General features: G+C 34.0%; 2 protein-coding genes across 8 annotated transcripts; both read left to right on the forward strand.

Annotated features, from left to right (window-relative positions):
• Positions 1–3,502: 3,502 nt before the first annotated feature.
• On the forward strand, positions 3,503–8,511 carry LOC117701720 (olfactory receptor 51G2-like). The gene is made up of 2 exons (XM_034493237.2): positions 3,503–3,621; positions 7,064–8,511. Exon 2 carries the CDS (start codon positions 7,106–7,108, stop codon positions 8,057–8,059), a length of 954 nt encoding a protein of 317 aa, XP_034349128.1. The 5' UTR covers positions 3,503–3,621; positions 7,064–7,105; the 3' UTR covers positions 8,060–8,511.
• Positions 8,512–11,648: 3,137 nt separating this feature from the next.
• Positions 11,649–17,906, forward strand: LOC117698482 (olfactory receptor 51G2-like). Of its 7 annotated transcripts, none has more exons than XM_076939630.1 (6): positions 11,649–11,733; positions 12,123–12,211; positions 13,121–13,204; positions 15,082–15,159; positions 15,800–15,945; positions 16,731–17,906. In XM_076939630.1, exon 6 carries the CDS (start codon positions 16,778–16,780, stop codon positions 17,717–17,719), a length of 942 nt encoding a protein of 313 aa, XP_076795745.1. In that variant the 5' UTR covers positions 11,649–11,733; positions 12,123–12,211; positions 13,121–13,204; positions 15,082–15,159; positions 15,800–15,945; positions 16,731–16,777; the 3' UTR covers positions 17,720–17,906. The 7 variants fall into 7 exon arrangements, with proteins under 7 accessions (XP_076795745.1, XP_076795752.1, XP_076795750.1 ...); XM_076939637.1 differs by having other exon boundaries at positions 15,814–15,945; XM_076939635.1 differs by having other exon boundaries at positions 15,909–15,945.
• The last annotated feature ends 1,535 nt before the right edge of the window (positions 17,907–19,441 follow it).

The raw sequence follows: 19,441 nt of genomic DNA on the forward strand, positions 1-19,441 counted from the left end.
GATTTTATTAACCTTTGATATGCCAGTTTTATTTATGAGAAATTATTAATTAATAGCACCTTTTAAAAAGCATTTTTTCATCTTCAGTTGTAATAGCAAGTTTTCCCTTAGTGATCATTGGACTTGTAGAAACATGTATCTGTCTATATCATTGATTAAAATCAATGAAATTTTGAACAGAATTTCATAAAGAAGAGTGCAGATACAGAGCAAGATAACTACCATGACATCATATAAAGTCTATCATTGAAAAGTCAATCAACCATGTCCATTCAGCCTTTGATGTTGCAAGATGATGTCACCTACAGTGCTCACACCAAGTCACAAAAATGATTGGAGAAAAAAGTCATAAAATTTTAAGGAAATTTATCATTTTGTGTTGGACCACATTCAGTTTTTTTGTGCCATGTGTGATCTGTGGACCAAAAGTTGGAAAGGCTCCTCAAAAGGGAGTATTTTGTTTGAATTATTTGCTAACAGTCTTGGATACTTTTTCTCAGCCTCATATTTTCTCCTAGGATAGTCTAGTCTGCAAGTAAGATCATCTCCAAGTATTTGATATTCTAGAAATTAAATATTTACTGAATCTGACGCTGAGATAGCTAGTGATTTTTTGTGAAAGAGCTAATATCTTAGATACACAGGCAATTACATTTCCCAAACATTTTTGTTTCATTTCATGTGTGTGCACATTTCATGATAGATTATGAATTCTGTTGCTTAGCAACATAATAATTGTAGCTTATGAAGTTATTGTTCAGGTTAAACAGTTACATGAAACATAATTTAGAACTAAATGAATTTATTGTAAAGTATTCCACAACTAAGTTCTATATCTGAGAGTAGAAAGGATTATAACCAAGACTTTCTGACTTGGGTAAGAAAGCTTCCAAAATATTTTCAGTTCTACTGTTAGAATAGATCCCACTGTAGTTTAGATTAATCAATATAATTGTATAATTTAAAGAGTTCATGAAATTACTTAGTATTTTTGCATCTTTATAAATAGCAATCATTTCATAAGTTAAAAGAAACATCAGTTGTAAAAAGCAGTCATGATTTTCATTTTCTTTAATGTAGTTTGTTAACAACTTCATATGTGCATATAGTTCATTCTGATTCTCTGTACCTCATCCTTATATATTTTCTTTTAACCCTAATATTCTCCACCCCACTCTACATTTCCCTATCCAAAACTCCTTCCTAGAGTTGTGACTTTTGAGTTGTTTGTGGTTTTTCTTTTGTTGTTTATTTATTTATTTATTTATTTATTTTGTCTTGAGGTTTTTTTTGGTTTGGTTTGGTTTGGTTTTTTATTGATTATTTTATTTACATTTCAAATGTTATTCTCTTTCCCGCTTTCCCCTCCGCAACCACACTATTCCATACCTCTGCCTCTGCTTCTATAAAGGTGCTCCCTCCTCACCGCCCTAGCAGTCCCCAACACTGGGACATATAGCCTTCACAGGACCAAGGGCCTGTAAATTAATGCCATTAATTAATGGCATTAATGTCAGATAAGGCCATCCTCTGCTACATATGCAGCTGGAGCCATGGTCCCTCCATATGTACTCTTAGGTTGGTGGTTTAGTCCCTGGGTTCTCTGGGGGGGTGGGGGGACGTCTGGTTGTTGTTTTTCCTATGGAGTTGCAAATCCCTTCAGCTCCTTTCAGCTCCTGTAGTCCTTCTCTTAACTCCTTCACTGGGGTCTCTTGCTCATTCCGATGGCTGGCTGCAAGCACCCTCATCTGTATGGGTAAGGCTCTGGCAGAGTCTCTCAGGAAAGAGCAGTATCGGGCTCTTGTCAGCAAGCACTTCTTGACATCAGCAATAGTGACTAGGTTTGGTGTCTGCATATGGGATGGATCCCCAGGTAGGTCAGTCCCTGGATGGCCTTTCCTTTAATCTCTGCTCCACTCTTTGTCCCTGTATTTCATTTAGATGGGAGCAATTCTGGATTAATATTTTTGAGAAGGGTGGGTGGTCCCATTCCTCAACCAGGGGCTGTGCCTAACCTCTGGTTATAGTCTCTACAGGTTCTCTCTCCCCTTTGTTATATTTCAGCTAATGGTTAGTTTAGTTTTAATCAAGGCCACCTATGTGGCTTTTTCATTGGAACCATTTATTAGAGCATGCTGGGCTCCCCATTGGACACACAATCTCTCCACTCTCCCTTAATTTCTCTGTAGCAAAGATTGCAACTAAGACTCTACTAGTCTATATATGAACAGTCAGATACAGATAAAGGATAAGCTCAGGATACAATCAGTTTTGTGTTATTGTTATTATTATTATTAGTAGTAGTAGTAGTAGAAGCAGCAGCAACAGCAGCAGTAGTAGTTATTGTTGTTGTTGCTGTTATTTTTATTATTAATTTTATTCTGAGAGTATAATATAATTAAATTGTTTCCTCTTTTCCTTCTCTCTATCCAGTCCTTCCATTAACCCCTTTTTACTCCATTTCAAATTCATGGCTTTTTTTTCATCAAGTGCTGTTACATGAATATGTGTATATGTATATACACATATAAGACAGAAAAATCATCTTCATGTGCCAATGTATAAATTATATGTTTAGATAACTAACTGGTGTGATCTTTATATTAGTATAAACTTTATTTGGAAATTTAAGTGGAAAAAATTAAGTGTAATGACACTTGGGTGACTTAAATTCTGAATTGCTTCAGAACACAGCAAATAAATAAAAAGAACTTAGTATATGGTAGGATCATTGGGATGTACACACCAGCCACTTTCATGATGATGTCATGTGTCCTAGTGAAAGGGAAAGCCAAGAAGAGAACCAGCATAGACAGTTTTTCACTTTTAGACAAAATTCAAAAGTAAGATTTTAAGTAAATGTATTTTCAGGCTTATTTTTAAGGTTTTGTAAATTTTTACTAATCATAAAATAACAGATAAATTATCTAAGACTTTTGATTAGAAAAATTTCTAAAATCAAATAGAAAATGAAACTTGTAATTTGGCTAGGTGAATTAAAGTAGTATATTTACTATCAAATATATTCATTTCATGACATCATTCTATAATATTCTCAGATAGAAGAAACAGGTATAAATGCCTCAAAAATCACATGAAGCCGTTGTGTATTTCTGACATTAGATAGCACATATGAACAGATTTTTAATAAAGATTTCTACAAATTGAGTCCTTTCCTATTTAAAAGTTCAAGGCTTCATAGACATTTGACCATATCTATCCATTCATAATACCCATTGTACATTTTCACTTCAAATTGCCTTTCATACAACAAAGGAAGAAATTGACAGATCTTCACTTTCTAATGAAAACGATACTTATCCATCTCTTCAGTACAACAGGATAGGAAGACATGCTCTACAAGAAAGGCAGGCTTCTTAGATCTCTTGAGGAAAAAATAAATGTAAGCCTTTTGCCTAGGAAAATTGGAAATTCCCCAAACTTTTAAAATCTCAGTAGAGCTTGTCAGGCACCTGGGAGACTCTTTTGCTAGTTTATAAATCAGTACTGAACCTTTGAGGTAAACACTTCCTCTCCAAATTGGGTGAAGAGTTTCCTGTGTCAGAGAGGAGAGTCCTGGCAACAGATGCTCTTGAACAAGAAGGTGTTGTCTACTGCACAGTGAGTGGAGTATTCTGAAAAGAAGTGATAGCATCTACTGAACTCTGAGAAAGTCCATTTAAACAATGCTGTATAAAACAACAACTTCATATTTGATTCAGTTTATAAAATTTTTAAAAATACCATCATATATATTTGTTTCCTGTTGTAAAAATGATCAAAACAAAAGGAGTTATATTGTTGAATTCGAAAATACTTGTTCTGGGATATTATATTAGAGAATTTTATTTTTGAATAAATAATAATTAGAAATTAAATTATTGATTAGTTGTATTTTCTATGTAGTTTTTTTTTTATTTGTCAATAGTTTATTTAGGCGTTGATGCTATGAATGCATACTGTGTTTAAAAGTTAAATGGATTTTGTTTGATAACTTTTCTGGGAGTCACTTTTTGATGAATATGCACTTTAAGCATTCATGAGAATTAAATAAACCAATAATCCATTTCATGTAGCAACTAAAGCAAATACAATGGCAAAACCAACAAATGGTACATAGAAAATATAACTACTAAATAATTGAATTTTTATTTATTATTTCTTCACACACAAAGGGAAAACCACATGTTTTGGAGAGATGCCTCCTTCACAGAGAAGTCAACACCCAAAATTATTTTCTTTCATATAAATATTGCACTTATGCTTTCTAGTGATATATGTTTTTTCTTCATGCATTCTAAAATATTCAAATAGTAACTAGGACTATTCAAATCCAATTTAAGATTACCAGTTTAAAAAGAAAAATCAAGATTTTTATCTGGTGGGGAACTCTTTCCAGACTGGATAGTCATTTCCACACTGCCTATGTGCTTCCTTTTAAAACTTTTCATGTGGTTGGTAATTTGCCACTAAAAGGTGAGTTCTCATTCAAAAGATGAGTGAGAACCTATATAATATGAGAGTTAGACTTTGATGATGAAAATAGGTGTAGATATATAAATCTGATTCAACATTTATATATCCCTTAGGTTTATTTACAGATACTATCAATTGAAATTACTTAGTCTATTGGTCTGTAGCAGTTTCATAGCAGTATTACATTATGAACCAGTAAATATGTTTCAACTTTACCATTGTATACTAGGCACAGAGCCCTAAATGTTTTTTACTGAAATTTTCTTTCTTCCTTCTTCTCTTTTTTATTACCATCTTTGTCTGTGTTTGAATATTTCTTCAATCTTTATTTATATTGGATTTTTCTTTTATCTATTATATATTTAAGCTAAAATGAGTGACTAGGAACTAGATGAAGTATATGGGCTTAACTTATACAATACTCTCAAAAATATGAATGGTAAATAGGGATGATTTATGTATACTTTATTAGTTTATATATGTATGTGTGTGGACCCATATGGTGAATGTATATATACATGTCTCAATTTAGAATCATATATATTTTATATGTCATAGTATTAACTTATGCTATCGTTTTAATATATTCAGGTATATATATATATAATAATGAAATTATTATATTAATTATATTATATTAATGAAATGTTAGACTTAACATATACTAACATTTTATTGATTTACAAATATAACAAAATTTTATTTTATAATATCTAAAATTAACCTTGATACGTTTGTGTTAAATTGAATTCTCTGACACAGCAGAAAGAAATTCGAATTGATTAATGTTTAGAAACTGAACTATATCATTTTCTCTAGAGTTTTAAAGGGTTTATCCACATAGCAACAAAAATGTAGTCCCATTATTGCAAAAGTAATAGAAACACATAGAATTTGTTGAAATCAAGCTACTAAATTTAGTCATTTAAATAAAGTCAAATTTATATGCTTATAAAAATAACATTGATAGTAATCACTTAGATATTTCAGAAAATATCTCAAAGAAACCAAAATATTGTGAAAAAAATATTAGAATATGAGTCAATGAGGAGAAAATGTAATCATAATTCAAAACCTTATGAGTGCAATTATTTAAGTAGAAGTTGATAATTCTATATCAGATGATTAAATAATCTTTGGTGGAGATCCAATTGTGGTTATTTAAGAATTTAAAAAAGTAGTCAGACTTTTGTTCAATGAGTATGAAAGGCACTGGCAAGAATAAATGGTGTAATTGCATCATTTGGCTTGAGGGAGGAATAAATTCAGAAACTAATGAAAGAGTAAATAAAATTTATATTTTATGAACAATGAGTTTATAAATGTTAACCTCTACTGAAATGATTTATCTTGTCATTTCTGATATCAAGCCTACATAATTCAAATAAAAGCATTCTAAAAATAGGAAAATCAGCACAGAGAGGTAACCAAAGACAAACTTTTTATGCGTTGCAGTTATAATTCAATCCTTTTATGATCCTTCCTGACTTCTTTTTCTCATAACCACAAACCAAATAAGGAAGCATTTCATGGATGATTAGCTGACTCATTTTTTTCTTCAGAAAAAAATAATCTGTACAGATTTAGAAGAGTTGAAATAACAACAAAAAAAAAACCCTATATACTGTAAAACACATGTCCAAAAAATCTTTACATATGGAACAGGTAGGGATATGTACACAAGACTTTAAGACACTTCATAGATTAAGCACTAAAAGTAATATTTAAACAAAAATGTTGGTGAGATCACAGATCTCTGTGAGTTTACTCCCTGTAGTATGGGGCAATCTACAGCGGTCTAGTAGTTGAGAGTAGAAGACACAGAGCCTGGGATTTGTCTTTGACATAAAAAAAAATTTTTCCAGTACTTTGAGTCTAGTAATTTTACAAATATGACAAGCATTTCCTTTAATAATCAGCTAATAGACAGGATTATGGAAGAAAGCACACACACACACAATAGTGAATATTCAGTGTCATTGAGAAACCAATTGTCTGGGTTGGAGAGATTGCTCAGCTTTTAAAGGTTAGGTTCATAAGCAAAAATATAAGAGAAACCATTTTTCTGACAAAACAATATTTGGGCAAGTTTTTTTAAAGTTAATGTACATGAGATAAGGCAGCATTCATGCTTCCTATTTTTCTTTTTTTCTTTTAAAATTTAAATTACACGGATCTGTGATAATTTATATATCCATACCGAAAAATAAATGTATAATAATTTTCTTCTCAATTTTCAGCTATCATAAATAATACATATGAATAATTCTATATACGGTTTTATGATCATGTATTTTGTTTCTATTAAACAAATTCATAGTAATGCAATCACTGGGTAAATAATCAGTACATCATAAGTCTGTATTTTACTTTAAAAGGAAACTGTCAAACTGTTTTCCATTAGAGACGGTACAATTCTATGCCACATCAACCCTTTCTGAGAATTCTAGTCGTTTCAGTCTCTGCCCAAAATTTGATAACCAAATTGAAGTCTCCATGCCTTGATTTTTTTTATTTCATGCATTAAAATATATTGTTTTACTTATTACTCAGTTTTCAAGTTTCTGACTTAACTTGTCTTTTACAGATCTGTGAGTTCCCTGGACTGCAGTTCCACCTACAACCCATCATGTCAGATTTGAATACTTCTTCGAATTGGCCCACGTTTTCCTTCATTGGTATCCCTGGTCTAGAGGCTGCTCATATGTGGATCTCCATCCCCTTCTGTCTCCTGTACTTGGTAGCACTTGGGGGCAATGTTCTTCTCCTCCTTCTGGTTAGAGCAGAGCAGAACCTTCATGAACCCCAGTTCTATTTTTTGGCCATGCTAGCCCTCACTGATCTTGGCCTCTCATTGTCAACAATGCCTAGTGTCTTGGCTATCTTCTGGTTTGATGTCCATGATGTTGGTCTGGATGCCTGTCTGACCCAAATGTTCTTTATTCACACACTCTCCTCTGTAGAGTCAGGTGTTCTGGTGGCCATGGCTTTTGACCGCTTGATTGCTATCTGTGCTCCACTAACCTACACCAGGATCCTGAATCACCACACTGTTGTCTGTCTCAGTGGAGCTGCCCTCATACGAGGAGCCACTCTATTGGCCCCTCTGCCATTTTTCCTCAGGACGTTTCCTTTCTGTGGGGCCAATATTCTCTCACACTCCTATTGTTACTACCCAGATATGCTGAACTTGGCCTGTGGAGACATCACGTTCAGCAGTGTCTATGGATTGGTCTGTGTACTCTGCACATTTGCAGTGGATGTGATCTTCATCTTAGTTTCATACATGAAGATCTTGGGCACTATAATGAAATTAGGGATCCAAGACCGAAACTGGAAATCCCTGCAAACCTGTGTCTGTCACCTCTGCACAGTGCTGGTGTTTTACTTGCCTCTCATCAGCCTTGCGGTACTGCATCGCTACACCCAGGAAACATCTCCAATTCTCTACACCACCATGAGCAATGCCTACCTCCTCATGACCCCGCTGCTAAATCCTCTGGTTTATAGTCTCAAATCCAGGCAGATCCAAGCTGCCTTGCGCAAGCGTTTTGGAGTGCAACGTGTTGTTGCGGGGGAATGAGGCTTTTGTATGTATAAAAAAACTGCAATGATCTTTAAAATATTATTCAGGCTCTACTAAGTGCCAGTGTTCTAGGTACCATGAGTTCTAACATTACTCAGTACTCATTCCCTCAAATGAGGAAATTAAAGTGCAAATGATCAGAAGAAAGCTTCAAAAAGAGAACAAATATGATTGTGTTTGTTGACTAATGAACATGTTTTGGTAGTAATGAGGAAAAATAATTCGGGATCCAAATTCAAACTTACTGAATACTACCATGACTGAGAAGTTGAGGGATCTAGCTCTGTGTGAAGGTCTAGCTAAATGAAGATATCACACAATTCATGATTTAATGTGACTTAAGACATTACAAAATGAAAATGGATGATAAATATCTGATCATATATTTCATAGTACCAGATGATAACATAATAATGATCAATAACACTAGATAAATGTACTCTCTGAAAAATTACTTTTAATAGACCTTTTTCTTTCTTTTTTATTGGATATTTTATGTATTTTTATTTCAAATGTTATCCCCTTTCCTGGTTTCCCCTTCTTGAAACTCCCTCTTCCATTCCCCCTCCCCCTGCTTCTATGAGAATGCTCCCCCAACACCCACCCACCCACTCCCACCTCCCCATCCTGGCATTCCCCTACACTGGGGAATCGAGCCTTCACAGGACCAACAGCCTCCCTTCCCATTTATGCCAGACAATGCCATCCTCTGTTACATATGTGGCTGGAGCCATGAGTCCCTCCACGTGTACTCTTTGGTTGGTGGTTTAGTCCCTGGGAGCTCTGGGGAGTCTGAAGTTTAAGAAATGGTTAATCTCATTCATTGAGAATTGATACTTTACTCAGACCTTGTCTGTTTCCAAGTTAAATGTAGGGATTTACATCTGGTCTTTCAAAACAGAGAAAGAAAAATCGATTATCTCTGATGATAAATAAGAGTGTAGCAGAGCAGCAAAGATCTCAATCTGCTTTAAGGAACTTTTACGGCCGAACATGTGGTATTGTCAGGCCTGAAAGCACACATACAAGTAACATTATACAGACTGAGCAGGTTGTATTTAGAAATACGTATGTATACACATATACATATGTAACAATGATTAATGAAAAAGGAGGCTATAACTTTGAAAAAAGCAAGGATATGTGTATATAGGAAAGCTTGCAGGAAGGAAAGAGAAGAGGAAAATAGGTAATTATATTATCTGATAAAGGAAAATAGTAATAATAATGAAAAGTTAAGTGAGTTTCTAAATAATAGATGATCATTAAATTTTTACAATTATGTTTGGCACACTTAGTAGTTATCAGAAAAAGAAGATGCAATTGTCATACAGCTTCCACTCTAGTACAAAAGTCAGGGGGAAGCTTGCAATGATGTAATTGGTGGGCCTGAGCTTGTTTGACTTAGGGGGAGGGGGAAACAGTGAGAACTGGGGTCAAGAGCTTCTCAGAAGATGGAAATTCCATAACTAAAATATTAAAGGATTGAAAATGGTCTCAATTCCAAATGCGTTCTCCAGGCTCTGCTCTGTCAGACACTTACCGACTAGAGGCGGGTACTTTAACTAGCACTGAGCGTGGCCTTTTCTCTGGAAAAGAGATTATTTGAGAAGCATCAGAAACACTTCTGCCTGTTTCCACCTACTCCAGCCCACGTACATTTCCAAATTTCCAGAAGACTGACATTGATTTAAATGTTTCTTGTCAGAGACCATGGGAAAGGAAGTCTTAGTGTATAACTTAGCAATCATATGCCGTAAAAAAATGGCTTAAGAACAGTTTCTCAAATCTTTTTAAACTTTTATCATTCTTTTTCATCTTTGATATTGAAAATTAATATTTTATACCTTTATATATTTGTATTAGTAATTTCATTTTAAAAGAATTATTTTCATTTTATGATGAGTGTTTTTCTTCCATATATGTATGTGCAATACATGAATTTCTGGTTTCCATAGTAACCAGAAAAGGGCATCCAATCTCCAGAAACTGGAGTTACAAATGCTTGTGAGGCCCCACGTGGGTGCTAGGGACTAAACCTGGATCCTCTGCAAGTGCATTTCACGCTTTAACCACTAATATGTTTCTTCAGTACCAATAACTTGTATTTATGTGACAAAAATTATTTAAACATATCAAATCTATTTTACTGCTTTCAAATAATCCTGAAAATAGTGTACTCTAGAATAGCAAGCAAGTTTATAAAATTTCATAGTTGACACTATTAACTATTATCAATTGGCTGGATACTCGTCACAGGTATAGACTTTACCTAGGATGCTGAAGGTACTGGGTTGGTCACCAGCACCATTGCAAAACTAGACAAATGAACATCTCTCTAAGTAATGTACCTCAATGCATAAGACTGATATATTTAGACATTGTACTTGGATAGAAAATTCTGAAATAAAACAGCAGAAAATTAATTTAATTATGATTTCTGATCAAGAAACTAATAAATAAAAGGAAGTAAGTTCATTAAAATAAATAATAACTATAGCAATACCATCATGTCTTGATTTTATTGAAAACATTTAACTCTTATTTTCATTACTGAGCATATTTTGTGTAATTTCAAAGAATTACTTTATATTTATACTCATTTTCTTAACTATCTTTACTAAGAACAAAACTTCTTAAAATATTTATAATATTTACAATATCTGATATAAAAATATCATCTAAAGAAGATGGTTTTTTTAAGAATAACTCTTGAGTATTAACTCTTGGCATTAAATTAACATTCCTTTTTTATCTACATGGACATTATATGTTATCAGCAAGATTTGTTGAAAAGATTAGAATTCACCCATTTTGTTGTATTTTAAAAAATATTCAATTTATTTGGTTATTTATTTATTCTGTTCATGTGGTGGTCAGAGGATAACAAGCAGTTCTTGTTTTTTTTTCTTCTAGCATTTGGGTCTCAGAAATAGAATTTGTATCCTCAGGCTGTGACAGAAGTGTCTTTATCAGCTAAGCCATCTTGCCTACCTTGATAACCACTTTTTCAGAAAAGAAGCCAACTATCTTTCTTTTGTGTATGTGTATGTATCTTTTCTTATGTGTATGAATTTTTCTAAGCTTATAGCTGCCCCCTCACATTTGTTGTCATTCTCTTGAATTACAAATACATTATAAGATTTAGTGATTAATTAAATAATAGTATCTTTTTAATCCCTGATTAATGATTCAAAATTGATACTTATATATCATGACATCTCTAGGGTGAAAGACCTAATTTAAACTTGGCTCTCTATTTTCCTATTATTACTAATAAAATTGAGCATTTTTGGTTTTAAATGTTTGCTTTCTCTTGACAGTAGTCTCAGAATACCATCAGTTTGTTTGAGTTGATAATCCTATTGTTGACCTTATCATCCTTAACCAACTCATGTCTTACTTAGTCATTTATTTTAAAAACTGTTGGAACAATAGGTGTGTGTGTGTGTGTGTGTGTGTGTGTGTGTGTGTGTGTGTGTTCATATGTATATTTTATTAACAAGTAAAGAGAGAAGTGGAGAAAGAGAGGGAGAGGGAAAGAAGGGGAGGGAGAGAGATTGCATGCAATACCTTTGGGAACATCAGCTTATACAATAAATACTTCATTGACAATTCTGAGAGAAGTGAAGTGCAAGCCTCACTCAACTTCTTCAGCCACAGACCCTGAGGTAAATGAAAGCATTGGAGTGCTTGGGACCCTGCCTAGGATATGGATGTAAGGTAGACAATAAGAAACAGAATGTAAATAGAATGGTCAGACTTATTTTCTTCACACCAAAGAGCTCTTTTACGTTAAGCAAGCATTGTTGTGTTGGTCTTAGTCTACTCTGATTAATATTTATATGCTTATACAGAGGAATACTTAGACATTACTGAGCAAAAATCATTAAGTATGGTATGACAATTTGATGATATAAAAATGATTTAAAACCCTACAAAAACTCTTCAAAATATAGGTTGAGATCATTCACTCTTAGTCATAGAAGCAAATATATCTTAATTCTGGTTCTTCCTTGAGAAACTAAAATACACTCAAAATGTATGTCTTTTCATGTAGTTTTCCCCTCATATTTTCTAAAGACCACAAAAATGGAATTAGAAAAAAGAAAATGAAGTCACATCATTGACTTTACTTTCAATCCTTTGGTAAGTGAAAAGTTCATCTGAATGTTGTCTTTGTAATATCTGCAGCATCATATTGGTGTAATCTCAGCCCTTCTCTGACACCCATCAGCCACTCTCTTATCAGTTAAGCTATCTCTCAGCTTTTCTCTTCCATATGCCCTTGGCCCTTGCTTTCTCACTAGTTTATCTGGAACTATTTTCCTTGTATAAGTTCCTTATAACTTATATTATCAGTTTAATTCACACACTGGCATTAATATCCTCTAAATTTAGTATACTTTAAGACGCTAATCACATATGCCCAGCAAAACTGCTCTCTTCTGTGTAATAAAATTAAGCTTTATTTATTTTTCTAAAATAAATTTTAGAAAAAGTTCAGCTTATAAAATGCTGAACTTTTTCTAAAATTTATTTTTTTCTTCAAATATTTTTTTAAACATTTTCTTCTAAGGTTGAGAATAGGCCATTTAGTTCATTTTCTAAAAATATTAATATGATTAAACAGTTGTATGTTGTGGCAAGTTTTAAAATAAATATAAATTACATTGTAAACAAAAATATTTGAAAGCTATATCCTAAGAGCATAGAAAAATGCCTCTATATGGCCTGTTTAAGAAAAATGTCATTAGTTACTGAATTGATGAATACATGGATTGCACAGGACAGCAGTCAATCTGAGGGTGCTCTTGAAAGTCATTGGCTTTAGACTGTCATTTATTATGACCAACTCTCACCTTCATATGTTCTATAATATCCTTAAGACAGAAACATCAGCTTTCTTCTTTCCATTCTATATGTGTCTAGGAAAGAAGACAGGAGAGGACATGCAAGAAGAAAGGAAAGTGAAACTGTTACTTGCTAGCCATGCTTAGTAGACAGAATTTTAACTACTCTAAGTCTGACTCTACTTTCTCTTCTTATTCTCTACAGTTTTGTCTATTCCTGCCTGAATTTGGGAGCTCTCTATGGTTCTGTAGGATCAAAAGCTTATGTTTTAATGGAAAAATTTCCAAGGTTCCTGAACAGTTGCTTTTATCTCTTACCTAGTTCTTTTCTCTCTTGCAGAAAAGTATAGAATTTAATCTTTAAATGAATGGACATTTTTTATTCGATATTTCATTTATTTACATTTCAGATGCCATCCCCATTCCTCATTTCCCCTCCCTAGAAACCCCCATCTCATCTCCCCTCCTCCTTTTTGCTTTTATATCATTTCAATTACCCTCCCCCCTTTCCTTTTGCTTTTATACCATTTTAATTACATGCAAGTATTAAGGTCAGTTCTAGGTTGAGGAACTAGGAATACAGTAGATGCAAATAGTCAAGGAACAAGCAAGACAATAAACATAAATAGTCAAAGAACAAGCAAGGCAATAAACAAAGTCCAGTGATCACTGTTTCTAAGGGCTTATCAGGATGACCAAAATATCTGAGCCTACTTCCCTGTCTTAGTTCAAAGTAATTTTTGTATCTGAAGCCTACTTTCTTGTTCTAGCCTAAGATTTAGATTCCTGCCTGAAATTACCTCCTTGTTCTAACCTAATGTCAGATTCCTTCCTGAAGCCCATTCCTTGTCCTTGGCCAATGTCAGATTTCTGCCAAAGACCCCCATATCCCATGACAGTTAAGGAAGGCATTATTCGCAGAATGACCTAAAACAGGCTCAGTCTTGTTTATGAAATAAAAAAAGGAAGAGGAATGGACACTTTTTAGAAAACATTTTAGTGTATGTTTAATTAATTTTCACTTTATTTAAAATATGAAAGGAAATTTGACATTTATCCTACAGCTAAAAAATAAATTAAAAACATAGACATAGACAATATTCTTGAGTTGAGATTTTTTGATATTTTAAAATGTATTTGGTATTCTTTTTTTGAGAAAAGAAACTTTTATTCATTTCCGGTGAGAGTGCAAACTCTTAGAACCACTATAGAAGTCAGTGTAGTGGTTCCTCAAGAATCTGACAAAAGATCTGCCACACAATCCAGTTATATCCATCTTGAGCATATATTCTAAGGACCCTACATATTGCTACAAATTGTATTAGAAGGTATACATTTTATTTGTCCAGGTCAATACTTTTGAATACTGAGAAAGTTATCTTGTTAAAATTGTAGGGTTTTTTTTTTTCAATAACACTGTATATTCTAGTCTCAAATGTCTTTTTAATTATCTCTTTCTTCCTAAATGTCTTCTTTCTCTATTGAAAATATGTTCTTCTCTCATACAACACATCTGTACCACATTTTTCCTCTCACTACTCCTTCCAGCCCCCATCCCTATCTCCTCTCTCCACTGCATCCACTCCCAATCTGTCTCTCTTCAGAAAGGAACAGATTGTCCAAAAGACAACATCCAAATATGATAAGACAAAATAAAATGAGACAAGGCGAAAGCACTCACATCAAAGCTGGACGAGGCAACCCAACAAGAGGAAAGAATACCAGGAGAACCAAAAAACTCAGAGACACTCCTGCTCCCACTGTCAGAAGTTCCACAAAAACACTGAGCTAACAGCCATAGAACATATGCAGAGGACCTGATTCGAACCATACGTGTTCTGTGCTTACTGGTCCAGGCTCCAGAAGCCCATTTAGGCCCTGCATAATTTATTTGGTCTTATGTTTTTAATTCTGTTTATTTTTTAATTCGAAGATCAAATAAAAAGTCAAGATCAAGTAAAATACTAATCTGCAGTGATATATTTAACATGGGCTAGTTATAATGAATTCCATGTAGGAAACTTAACAGAGATTATTAGATAGACATATCACAAAGACATCTAAGACATCTAACTATGTAGAGTGTGGCTTTAGTTTCAGAGATTCTAAATTCAACGTTTTCTGAAAGTAATGTTAGAAATTAAGATGAAAATATATATTTAAAAGGATCCAGAACCAGCTGCTCCCCAGAAAACACCATATCCTGAGACATTCCAGAAGATCTGCTGCACTGAGTGCATTTTGGTAAGAACCCACCCAAAGTCCCCTAGCTGCCACTGGGAGCTCACTAGAGTCAGGGACCCATCATCCCCCAAAACCCCTGCCCACCAAATACCAGTCCTCTTCTATGGAGAAAGAATTGATTGATACTGATACTACTCATTGTTCTTTGATGTCCATAGAACAAAATACATTTAAACGCATAGAAGAATAATTCATTAAATTATTTAGTCATAAAATAATTTCAAAGGCATTTAATTTTTTCTATAAATCAAGAAAGATAAATTTTTATGGAAAAATATTTTAGATGGCCAAATATTTTTAAAACACCAAGTAGGGAAAATATATTTCCAAGTGACATGAGCCTAGTTTGTAAACTTCTAATTCTTTATCAATAATTATTAGATATTATTATGAAATTATTGGAATTACTATAAAGAATGCTATGGTGTTTTAAGTTTATATTTCTACCATAGAAGAAAAACACAGAATAAAGATGGTAAAATGACACATGTTGACTAATTATATATTTACTTTACATATAAAACTTAATATTAAACAAATATTGTAAATACATTTATAATAAATATATTAACATAGATTATGTATTCTGATACATTTAAGTATATTTACATAATATTTTAAAATACTGACAAATATACAGAATTATGTATTTAGAACAGGAATGTATCTAAATACACAAATGTGTGCTTGTGGGGGAGAAGAAGAGAAAGAACCAATGCTTGTTTCTACTAAGATTTCATCTCCTACAGTGAGAAGACAGAGGCACTGGATATTCTGCCATCTAGGGTAATTTTTTCTGTTTTTATAATTGTGTGTGTTCATTAAAATATGTATGAACCACTGTGCACAAGTACACAAACATATACACACACACACATACACACGAGAGAGAGAGAGAGAGAGAGAGAGAGAGAGAGAGAGAGAGAGAGAGAGAGAGAAAGAATTTCAAGGGTAAATTATATGTCCTGCTTTATCACTCTCCAGCATGTTCCCTTGAGGCAGGGTCTCTCATAGAACCTCCAGATTAGCTTGTAGCCACCAAGTCCCACTGATCTTCCTTTTCCCTCAGACCCCACAGTGCAGAGGTTACAGACACCACCACCATTGTCACTTTTTTCATGGTTCTGGACTTTGTAATCAGGTCCTATGCTAGCACAGCAAGTGCTATTTCCCACTTAGGATCACTCCAGTTCTATGTTTGTTTGTTTGTTTGTTTGGTGTTTTAATCTGTTAAGACTTTGAAACTGATTTTTTTTTTTTTTTTACTACTACTTATGTTTGCTTGTCCCTAGCTCTCAGTCTAGGCTCTTGGACCCAGATGGTTTGGGAATGGACTGAAAAAAAAAAAATGAACTGTATATTTTCACTGCCATCTTAACTGGCTCCTCACTACAGGAAGATTAGTAATGAAAAGAACTATCTACCTTCAAGGCGATATTCAGGAAAACACCCGTTCCTTGCTACACTTGTTAAAATCCTTTTACTTCCAATAACACTGTCCTTCACAGGTAATATCTAACACATTCATTAGAACTTTCTGAATCTGACATTTAACTTTCACTTTTTTCTAGGGTTCAGTGTCAGAGGAACTGGTTTGCACAGTAGTTCTCAGTTGCCCATGTCTGAATTCAATACCACATTTCAGCCTTCTGTCTTCATCCTCACTGGCCTCAGAGGGCTGGCGGGTGCTCACCTGTGGCTGGGACCACTCCTGAGCCTAATGTACATCACCACATTGGCAGGGAACTGTACTGTAATTTACTTAGTGAGGACTGAAAGGAGTTTGCAGGAGCCCCAGTACCATTTTTTGTCTATGCTGGCTGTGGCTGACATTGTCTTGTCTGTCTCCACACTTTTCTCTGTGCTAAAAGTCTTTATCATTGATCTCTATGAAATTGCATTTGACAGTTGCCTTGCTCAGCTCTTCTTCATCCATACATCGTCTTCTACGGGTTCAGGAATCTTGTTAGCTATGGCTTTTGACCGCTTTGTGGCCATCAGTCACCCCCTGCAATATACGACTATACTTACCAACTCACGAGTCACCAAGATGGGACTGGCAGCCTTTCTGAGGGGTGTAGCACTCATGATGCCCTTGCCTATTCTGCTTAAGAGATTACCATTCTGTAAGGGGCAGATGCTGTCCTATTCCTACTGTATCCACCCAAATGTCATGAAACTAGCCTGTGGCCAAGTCAAGATCAATATTTTCTATGGGCTTGTTTTGGTTATATTTTCCTTTGGGGTGGACTTTCTGCTCATAGCCATTTCTTATACTTTGATATTTCAAGCAGTTATGGGGATCGCTTCCAGAGAAGGGCAGATGAAGGCGCTTAATACTTGTTTGTCTCATATCTTTATTGTCTTTATCTACTATGGCCCTTTGCTGGCAATAACTGTAATGCATCGAATCAGCCGCAGAAGTTCTCCAATAGCACACGCAGTCCTGGGAAACATCTATCTTTTTATGCCCCCAATGCTCAACCCAATTGTATATAGCCTGAAGACCAAGCAGATTCGTTCTGCCCTGAGAAAATCTTTGAAGATCCAGAGAAGATGAGCAGTTCAGATAGTTAATGACAATTTCAATGAAGAAAAGTACAACTTTCAATTTCACAGTTAACATGATTGTTTATTTTACTGTATTTTTTTTTTACATCTGGGATGTGTATATAGATATGAAAATAAGATAAAATGTTGAAATTACAACTTTTATGAATAAAGACATTGCATTTATATAATCACAAGTTTTATTTTCTCCTATATTTCTTAGTGCATGATTTGATGGACTTTACTAACTAAACATTAAAAAGCATTCTTGGCTAGATATTTTGTCAACTTCTACTCAGGGGTACTACATTTTTTTATAGTTCAAATGAGGGTTAGAATTAAATAATTCCATAAAAGACTTAGAAACTTCATCAAATCCCCAATCCTATTTCTTCACTTTCTACTTTGTTTTCTTCCCTCTGGTTCTTACTCTATTTTTTTTACTAAAATACTCTCCATCTTTCTTACACTATTTCTATGAAAACAAAACTCATATCCATCATTTACCATTTTGACCATTCTTGATACAGAGTGTGTGTAGCAGTCCATCAGTAAATTATTTTGTATATTTTTTTTCCTCAAAATACTCCTGTATCTGCATCCACATCCTTTTAGAGGAACAGAACATTTATTCTGATTTTCTATAGCTCACACCATTGTTAGCTAGTTTTATATCTTTCATTTGCTCCAGTTACAGAACACTTGGATCATCATTTTGAGAAGCTTGTTTGTGATGGGTGTGCCCACGTGCACATGTTCCTCTTAGCAATTGTCTTCAATGACATGAACACCAGGGTTAAATTTACAAACTTCTTCAAATGCAATTTTTCTCCCAAATTCCCTCTGTGCCTAAGTGATGACTAAATATCTTTTGTTTCCAGGGTGAAGATTAATACCATTATCTCTACATGCTTTTAAATTTCTTCTTCATCAGTATCATTCACTAGCATTTCCTAAATTTGTCTTAAATGCTTTCATTTTTCTATATCTGAATGTTAGTAGTTTCCCTCATTTAAGTATTCTATATTACTTTCTTTATGTAATATAAAACTGAATTCCTTACTTCTAACCTCACCAGGAGTTAAAATTGATATTTACTATATTATGTTAAAGGGAGGTTGTCCCCCTAGATTCCATACAGGACATACCCAGGCACAAATCCTTTCCCCAAAGGAGATTTATTAACATGGAAGGCAAGTCTGGAAGGGAGACTGCAAAGACAGCAGCAAGCACAAGCAAGAAAACAAAGAGAACAAAGAAGCAAAGAGATGCAAAAGAAGGCTTTTTTTAAAAACAGGAATGAGTTTTTATTTTTTTATTTTAGATTTTTTGAAAGCATGTAATATTTTGGTAAAATCAAAGCACTACTTTAGTAAATAGTTGTTTTACACAATTTGAACATCAATATAATTACAATTGTAAAAAATTATTTATAACAAGAATGGACTGATTTTTCAGATTTCCAAATCAGAGTCAACTGTACTGTACATTTACACAGAATTGTCTTTGCATGAAGCCCAAAGGGAAAAGCTTAAAAATGAGTGTTTCTGTAGCCACTTTAGTATTGCTAACCAACAGTTTGTTTTAAAAAGCAACTGCTTGTTACTTATGGCCTGAGACAGTAGACGAGTCAAATATGTCATGAATTCAGCTGTAAATAACTTTATGCCTGAACATCAGTCAACTCTGGAGGAAGTGGAGTCTTAAGGTGCTTGGTCTCAGCTTGAAGGTC

The sequence above is a fragment of the Arvicanthis niloticus genome, chromosome 1 (genome assembly GCF_011762505.2).
Source record: "Arvicanthis niloticus isolate mArvNil1 chromosome 1, mArvNil1.pat.X, whole genome shotgun sequence".
NCBI classification, from domain to species: domain Eukaryota; kingdom Metazoa; phylum Chordata; class Mammalia; order Rodentia; family Muridae; genus Arvicanthis; species Arvicanthis niloticus.

Bases quoted from the DNA above. Each gene is read 5' to 3' on its own strand.
- LOC117701720 (XM_034493237.2), top strand. From the start codon at position 7,106: ATGTCAGATTTGAATACTTCTTCGAATTGGCCCACGTTTTCCTTCATT.
- LOC117698482 (XM_076939630.1), top strand. From the start codon at position 16,778: ATGTCTGAATTCAATACCACATTTCAGCCTTCTGTCTTCATCCTCACT.